We start from the raw sequence: 9,015 nt of genomic DNA, 5'->3' as shown, positions 1-9,015 counted from the left end.
CTAGATTAAGATCCATAACACTCACCATCCCAAAGAGAATAAGAATGTATGAAAATGAATGGATGCATAAAGTATAGCAGCATCCATAGCACTGAATAACAATGACAACATTGGTTTTCAGGTAAGTGATTTTATTTGGAATTTCTGACAGTAATTCTCAACAATTAAATAGATCATGTAAATTACTTTCTTCATCCAGTCACAACGGCAGGGAAATAAATACACACTGAAATACAAAAGAGAAAATTGACACTTCCAAATATGGAAGAAAATGATGTACTGTGCAGTGCTTTTTTTTTTCAACAGTCTTTAAAATGCACCTCATACATGCATCAGTTTATTAACGTATGTACTAGCAATAAATCATCCGTTAATGTAACACAACTTCGTACATTACAATTCCCATTCCGTTGCAAGATCCATCGATAATTCCTCCATTAAAGCCAGTGCGATTTTATTGCACTTTTTAAGAAAGCCTATTAAGCAGAGGGCTTGTGGCTAATGCCGATGCCAGTTCCATCCTTTCGTTCTCAGTCAAATTAATGAAGCACTTACATAAATCAAGATCTCTACGGGAGGGAACAACAGGTAATGGAAAAGAGAGATATGTACTGGACATACAGTATACATGGATCAGGGCGGTCCGGGCAGGCACAAAACATTCACACGTCCTCCCTTGCATAAATACAAAGACATCTTTAATATTTTGTCTTGTGTGTTTATTGCAAAACATTCTAATTGTGAAGATGATTGATATACATTGCTTAAACCTGTTATTGCTGGTTGAATCACACATTCCAGATCAATAGTATAGATATATGGATTGTGTGTAAATGAAAGATTTAGGGGGCGAGTCATTCAATAAATATAGGTTTCATTAAATCTATGGATATATATATACACACTCACACACACACACTGTGCAACATTGACATCTATCTAATGCATATTACAAAAGGTAAACAACAAAGCTCTTGTCTTATATGATTTAAAATGTAAATATTTAAGAGATTTCAGTGAATGAACGTATTTAATTTGGTGCAAAATAAAGATATGAATTAGACAAATACAGACATGATATGACTTCTTTATTCTTGACCCACGTTTTTTTCGTGCAATAGAGCTTTAACGTGAAAATAATTTGCATAATGGAAACGTGGAGACCATTTTAGTTCGCGAACATGGAATGAAGGCATCGCCCTGAACGGCTCGTGGGCCCCTGTCAAAAGTCCAGTGGAACCGTACTGGGAAATGGTGACTCTTGCAGGCGCCGTCCCAATTGCTTTTTTAAACTTCAGGCACTTCTCTTTGTCACATCAGGAGCAGTGAGGGTCCGGTCACCAGTGTGCGGTGATGTAAGATCCCGGAGTGCTTCAGTACTTGGCACACTTATAGTTTTTTTTTTTTAATTATTGTTTCAGATGGTATAGGCAGAAGCGGAGGGTCAATGATGTTGTAACATGAGTCCATCTCAGTACACGAGTCATGGAAAAAGATCCTTCAAGATTTGACCCTCAAACTCCATCCGGAATTTGTAGTTTCTGGGAGAGAGTACCAGTTCACGATGCTGGTATTCACAGAAAGGAATGATCTGCTGGGGGGCCATAGGAAAATCCAGGGAATGCCCCCGCTGCCTCTTTTATGCTGCTGGTCACGCTGAAGGTGTCGTTGCTCAGGGAGGAGGACACGGGCAAGTGGGTGAACTCTGGGTCAAAGTGACGCAGGTCTGTGGGACCACTCTGCAAAATCAAGCAGGAGGCGAAAGATCAGTCATATTCCTACTTTATTAGTGTATTGAGCCCCCGTCCCCTCCAAAAAAGTATGCCCATCTCATGTAGCCGCTGCGTAAAACTCTATACAGGATTACAAAAATACATTGACTTTGCATTGATATAATATACAATATATTCTCTGCTTTTTTTTTTGTATAAATGATTGATTGTGATTATCAACATTGAACACTTGAGTCATTGTCAGCCTTACAATAATGGCTTTTTAAAACTATAACTATATCGAAATTGTGTGAAATTAATTGCCTGGTGTGTTTAAAAATCTATATTTAAACGTGATGTCAAATTAAGTATCATGGTGGAGTAATGGTTGAGACTGAATCATCAGCGCCTTATGGTGGTTGCAATGAAGTATTGCACTCTGTTTCCTGTACTTCTTTTCCTTTCGGCTTGTCTCGATTAAGGGTCGCCACAGCATATCATGTTTTTCCATCTGAGCCTATCTCCTGCATCCTCTTCTCTAACACCCACTGTCCTCCCTCACAACATTCATCAACCTTTTCTTTGGTCTTCCTCTCGCTCTTTTACCTGGCAGATCCATCCTCCGCACCTTTCTACCAATATACTGACTCTCTCGCCTCTAGACATGTCCAAACCATCGAAGTCTGCCCTCTCTAACCTTGTCTTCAAAACATCCGACTTTGGCTGTCCTTCTAATGAGCTAATTTCTAATCCTATCCAACTTGCTCACTCCGAGCGAGAACCTCAGCATCTTCATTTCTGCTACCTCAAGTACTGCTTCCTGTTGTTTCTTCAGCGCCACAGTCTGTAATCCGTACATCATGGCCAGCCTCACCACTGTTTTATAAACTTTGCCCTTCATCCTCGCGGAGACTCTTCTGTCACATAGAACACCAGACACCTTCCGCCAACTGTTCCACCCTGCTTGGACCCGTTTCTTCACTTTCTTACCACACTCTCCATTGCTCCGTATTGTTGACCCCAAGTATTTGAAGTCGTCCACCCTTGCTATCTCTTCACCCCGGAGCTTCACTCTTCCCCCACCGACCCACCCATTCATGCACATATAATCTGTTTTACTTTGGCTAATCTTCATTCCTCTCCTTTCAAGTGCGTCCCTCCATCTTTCTAATTGTTCCTCAGCCTGCTCCCTGCTTTCACTGCAGATCACAATATCATCTGCGCACATCATGGTCCAAGGGGAATCCAGTCTAACCTCATCTGTCAGTCTATCCATTATTACCGCAAACAGGAAGGGGCTCAAGGCGGATCCCTGATGCAGTCCCACCTCCACCTGTGTACTGTACTTCTTCACAATAATTTCAATTGACCGCCACGCACATCCCTACATGAAATCTATTGTTGAACCTACCACAGATGGGATGAAGGGCGGAGTGATCTTCTTGGCCATCAGGTCGTCCCAGTTGATAGGCGAGAAGAAAGAATGGTACTTCAGTTCCAGCTGGAGAAAACATTTTTATTTACTGTGTGTTTTTAGAAAGTTCAATGCGAAGTGGAATTGATCGTTTGTGTACTTACAAAATCGTCTTTCACCCCCAGTCTCTTGGTGCGATCCTTCTGGAGCAAACCCTCAAGCAGCTCCCGACCCGAGTTTGACACGTTGGGTTTGAGCACAGGAACCTTGTGCAGGATGTTGTTGTACATCTCAGCTGTGTTGCGACTGTAGAAGGGAGGCTGTGGCATGGAAAGGTGAGAGTGACACGTTTATTTTACGTTTAAGATATTGGACACATGCCACAATGTCCAGAGTTTCAACTTACGAGTCCATATAGCATTTCATAGAGCACAGATCCCAAACACCACCAATCGACTGTACGGTCATAGGCCTGCTTCTGGAGAACCTCCGGAGCCAAATACTATGAAATGAAACACAAACATAAGAGTCATCTCATTTGTCACTTCTGTGTTCACTGGTCGAGAGGATATAATTGGATAAATTTGATTTGTACCTCAGGCGTCCCACAGAAAGTTGTTGTTGTCCCATTTGGTTCAAGACCTTCTTTGCACAGACCAAAGTCTGTTAGTACAATGTGGCCTTGAGAGTCCAACAGGATGTTCTCAGGCTTAAGGTCCCTGTGAAGAAAAAGGGAAAAGATAAACACAAAAATGATTCACCAGAATTTTAAATGCTTTGTTACAACTGCCCACTAGAAGGCGCTGTAGAATTTCTTATCGTTACCTGTACACAATATGCAGGGAGTGGAGGTAGCCGAGTGCACTTGCGATTTCAGCAGTGTAGAATCTGGCACGGGGTTCCAAGAAGATCCTTTCTCTCTGAAGGTGGTAGAAGAGCTGAAAGGACAAAAGCTCTTAATATCTATGACAAACATATTTTCACTTGAAAGTGTATTTCGAGATCTCGGAGGCATACCTCGCCACCATTAACGTAGTCAAGTACAAAGTAAAGTTTATCAGTAGTCTGGAAGGAGTAGTGCAGTCCCACTAGGAAAGGATGCTTGATGTTCTTCATGAGCACGCTGCGTTCGGCCATGATATGCTTTTGCTGGAAGGGAAGCAAAAAGGAACGCATTGTTTATTTTCACCGTGGTGCCATTTGAGATATCGCGACAACAAAAATGTGTACTGCTTCACGGGACCGACAAAAACATACCTCTTTCTTCTTGAGGATAATTTTCTTCTGCAGCACTTTGACAGCGTAATATTTAGTGGACTCCCTGTGCCGTGCTAGCAGAACCTGCATCAGAGAAATAGCACATTAGTATCGCTATCCGGAGCAAATGATCAAAGAATAGATCCATTCATCCATTTTCTGAGCCGCATGTCCCCGCGAGGGTCGCGGGAGCGCTGGAGCCTATCCCAGCTGTCATCGGGCAGGAGGCGGGGTACAGCTTGAACTGGTTGCCACCCAATCGCAGCGCACACGGACACAGACAACAGTCACACTCACGATCACACTTAAGGGCACGTTAGAGTCTCCAATTACTGCATGTTTTCGGGATGTGTGAGGAAAACCGGAGTGCCCAGAGAAAACCCACGCAGGCCCGGGGAGGACATGCAAACTCCACACAGGCAGGGGCTGGGATTTAAACCCCGGTCCTCAGAAACATCGTGCCCAAACAATAGACAAAAAAACCCTCACCTTTCCAAAGCTTCCTCTGCCAATAATTTTGAGGTAGTCGAAATCACAGGGTTTGATCCTGTGTAGGCACATGCACACAATTGGAATTTTCCAAAGATTTAAAAAAATGTATTCTATTTGTTCATTAAATCAGTGTGAGTACTTACTGAGTGTCCTCAGCAAGTGAACTTTGCGAACTAAGGAACTCCTGTAAGGACAAGAATGAGGAAACACGTAAATACACTCCAATATCTGCCCATAAAAATGTATGACAGTGCGTCATCCGTCTCTGCTTACCCTTCTTTCACCAAGATCATTTTCAACCTCCTCATTCTGATTCTCATCAATTTTCAGGAAGTTGTTGACTTCAACGCTGAAAGAAAGGTTAGATGAATTAAATTACGTTTGCCGTTCCTTTTGTATAAATATGAACCTTGTTTTATGTTTTTTTTTAAGACCACAGTGATACATTTCAAAGGCATTCTTGACGTTCCAAGCACACACACCCTCGTCGCTGTGGAGTGAATGAACTGTCTGCTACACATCGACAGGTCAAGTTTACGCCAGGTGCCGCAGCGTTAACCTGTCTGAGAAAAAGCTTAAGCGGCTGACCCGTGACAAGGCAGCTCTGGAAGGACTCCGCCACTTGCTCCTTTAGAGCATTTCAAGGACACGGACTCCGCCCTTTGCTATTTCCTTCTATACCAGACCCAAATCTGAAAGTCTACGCACTACTTTAAGCAAGTGCGATGGTCCAAACCACCTTTTGTTTTAATTTGATTATTGGTTTATCTCGTGGATGCCAGGGACTTTCTGGAAAGGTGATTAAGCAGTGGGGCGGTTATTCCAAGCACATCACAAAAGGCCTATTCTTACACTGGCTTCTTGGACCCAGATTAAGCTTCGCACAGAATGTCCTACCCAATTCAGGTGGCAGATTAGATCGCCCAGTGATCCGAATGGGCGAGTGGTCAGAAATAACAACAAAAGCTCTGACATGCCAATTGTGCCTAATTGTGATTTCTATTCAAACCATGAAAGAGTTTGTTTTATAGTACAATACTCACTGTTGGCAGATATGAGGGGTCGACACGAGTTTCTGGATGAAGTCATTCAACCCCATTTTTCTCTCCTTGATGAAAGCTGAAAATGGAAGGAAAGGCGTGAGTGACATGAACAGGGCGCAAACACACTTCCTGGTCCCAGAATGAGGGATACACGATAATGAGGTCTATATTGAAAATACTCCTTTAAAGAGTTAATAGCGGCAAATTTTGATGAGCACAGTCTTGTACGAATATATATGGATTCATTAAAAAATATATATTATGTTGGTCGTTGGAAGTAGTATTTGTTATGTTTTCTGGAGGCCAATGAAATAGTCAAAATATTACCCAGCTAAAAATTTTCTATAGAACATTTCTAAAGAATTTCTAAAGAACTATATAACTTTAGGACCCAAGTCCGATGGAATTTCTATAGAAATTCTTTTGGTCTGTAGAAATTCTATAGAAAATCACAGCCAAAGTTCTATAGAACAAGTTATTCTGTAATTTTTTTTTTAGCAGGGCAGAAATGCTTCATCAACTTCATGATAAAATGCAATGCACCTAAACACACAACAACACAAAACAATAAACATCAAATTAATATAAAACATAGTCTATGTAAAGGGAGGGGTTTTTTTTTTTAATTAAAGTGTAGCTTTCATTTTGCAGGTGTACCTAATGTTGCATATATGAACAATGGACAAAGATGCTTAAGCATCCAGTCAAGAAAAGGACTTTTCTTGGTGTAGGGGGGAGGGGGGGGGGGTAAATAAAAAAAAAAACTGTTAGTGCAATAATCCGTTGTGTGCGAAGTCCAAAAATCCTTTTATAGGACAGATTTACACTGTTGCATGGAACTCTTAATACTACGGGGTTTATTGGTTACGCAACCTCTTGGGTCACTCATTCAGACTTTAGTGGTGACCAGCAAAACGCTTTCCATTCAAAAGTCTTACAACCACCAACTTGTGATAGTGCAGTTTTGCATTATTCAAAATGTGGTAATTGCGTTCGTGCAAAACGTAAATGCGCGTAAAATTCCACAGCGAAACACGACACAGCACACCTTCCTGACAGGTAATAAAAGAGCAATGCATTAGATATTACCGGACCTAAATAACTAGGCCAAATAAAGCACCTAAGTCAATAAAAAGAAATAAGATCGATTAAAAATATATGAAGGGGAGTTATTAGAATATTTTAGTCGCTCACCGGTGAGAACAGAAACAATTCCCCTCATTTTGCAGTAGGTGAGGTCGCATCCCGCTTCGGTCACAGCCATGTTGAAACGCCGAGTTAAAACAAAAACAAAATATTTCCTCTCTGGTAATCTCACAATTTAGGTTTCGCCGACTTGCTTTGTTCCAATTGCGCAGAGCTCAACCGAACGCGCTCCGCTGTAACTTTCCGAATGCCAGCGCAGGACAGCCTCTGTATTTATAAAAACCACGTGGTCCCCCTGGTGCCGCCCATTCACGTCACGACCGTCCCCGTGGCAACCGGTGGGGTGGGGGGTGGGGGGCCGTGACGTCACGGGATTCCACTGCACTCATTCTTCGCCAACAAGAGAGAGCTGATGACGACCTCACTGCGGAGGAGGAGGTGTAAAAAAAGATGTGGGAGTGTGAGGATCTCTTCCGCCTCCTCTCTCAATGCGAGACTGCAACTGACTGCCCCCCCCATTCTCTCCCGTACCAACAATGGCAACGTGTGTAACTGCACTCACTGCACATTTGCACAGCACAAAGAAACGAATATACAGTGCTCACAAAGAGATATGTTCGCCTTGTTGGCTTGAATCCCAAAATGAACCTCACGTGTCGTACAAATTCGACCTCATCAAAATGAAACAATTTGAATGCGCACGTTTGAACTGTTCGGTGATTTTGTACTTTTTCCACAATTTGCTGTTCTCTTACAAGGATGTAAATGGAAACATTCACAACTGGTGTTGGAGCCATGAATCGATCAATACATTGCCAAGGATCTATGGCTTTCTGTGACTCTTCCAGTCTCTTTGTGGACTATGCAGTCAGCATCCATGTTTGATGTAAGATGTCATTTTGAAACTTTGGATGCCATTTTGACCTTGAAAAGTACTCGCATCTAACTATTGAATGTACTCAACGACCTAAGGTTAACATGCATTAAACAACGGAGATTATTTTTCAGTCAGACGGTCTCCCAGTAGCTTGTTAACAAACTATTCCTCCGAAAATGCTGACTACATTGCTGTTCATAAATTCCATCTTATGTTTCAAATCACGCAAATAGCAACAAAACATAAAGCGGTGTAATAACCGTGCATAAACATAATGTATTTATGTGTCTGCGTCTCCCTTTGAGGTCAAGGTGACTTTGCTACAGAGGCGGAATTATATAAATTCAGAGAAATGAGACATGACGCCATTGCGACTCTAAGCCGCGGCAACGATCGGCCCATCTGTTGTGGATGTGGTACACTAACCTTGTAAGTTATATAAGTGTGCCATTATGCAAATCGCTATCTGGAGCTTGAGGGGGATGACAGATCTGTAGGACAAACTAGTCATTGAGGGATGGTTTTGTTTTTTGCTTGGGGTGTGAGTATTCAAACACACCGACGGAAATGTTAGTTTCATTCATCTGCCAGTGGAGAACCCCTTTTTAGTTTCATTGTTTTGCATGTGACAGTCATGCATTCATAAAAGGAAGCTTGCACGAGGCCAAGAGCACTTGTGTCATGGAAAGCGGAAGTTAAGCACTTTCTGGAGGAAAAAAAAAAAAGACTTGCAGGTGCAGTGGTGCTGAAAACAAACAACGAAAGCAAACACTCAACTCTCTTTACACACACATACACAAAAAAACTCCCGAAACACGTCAGATAGGCGGTCATGACAGTTATCCTCCTTCTCACTTTATTCCTCTGAATTATTCACATGGGATGTTATCATTGTAGCATGTGCGAGGACATCTGTGACTCTTTTTCTGTGTTCCATTTTGTGTTGTTTGTCCCACTGTGAAGGAACAAGGGCGATAAAGCATCTATTCGATAAAGCGTTTGAATGATGGGTTAACCTTTTTTGTGAAAGGTACGCCACATCAGTGTAATTCAGAGAGATTCTGTCCCTCGTGG

General features: G+C 42.2%; 1 protein-coding gene and 1 long non-coding RNA gene across 2 annotated transcripts; one reads left to right on the top strand and one right to left on the bottom strand.

Moving 5' to 3' along the window:
- Positions 1-110: 110 nt before the first annotated feature.
- Positions 111-7,304, bottom strand: si:ch211-195b13.1 (STKc_SGK domain-containing protein). The gene is made up of 13 exons (XM_061801420.1): positions 7,113-7,304; positions 5,919-5,994; positions 5,149-5,224; positions 5,019-5,059; positions 4,873-4,930; positions 4,384-4,467; positions 4,144-4,275; positions 3,952-4,064; positions 3,722-3,845; positions 3,533-3,628; positions 3,291-3,446; positions 3,124-3,213; positions 111-1,739 (listed from the first exon to the last, which is right to left on the bottom strand). The coding sequence occupies exons 1-13, from the start codon at positions 7,180-7,182 to the stop codon at positions 1,575-1,577; spliced, it is 1,281 nt and encodes a 426-aa protein (XP_061657404.1). The 5' UTR covers positions 7,183-7,304; the 3' UTR covers positions 111-1,574.
- LOC133490885 (uncharacterized) lies at positions 3,322-5,911 on the top strand. Its single transcript, XR_009792308.1, has 3 exons — positions 3,322-3,461; positions 5,206-5,235; positions 5,308-5,911. It is a non-coding gene; the product is annotated as an uncharacterized LOC133490885 (long non-coding RNA).
- Positions 7,305-9,015: the final 1,711 nt, after the last annotated feature.

The sequence above is a fragment of the Syngnathoides biaculeatus genome, chromosome 1 (assembly GCF_019802595.1).
Source record: "Syngnathoides biaculeatus isolate LvHL_M chromosome 1, ASM1980259v1, whole genome shotgun sequence".
In the NCBI taxonomy this organism is placed as follows: Eukaryota; Metazoa; Chordata; class Actinopteri; order Syngnathiformes; family Syngnathidae; genus Syngnathoides; species Syngnathoides biaculeatus.
Note: the sequence above shows the minus strand (reverse complement) of the source record. Positions and strands in the feature narration are given on the sequence as shown.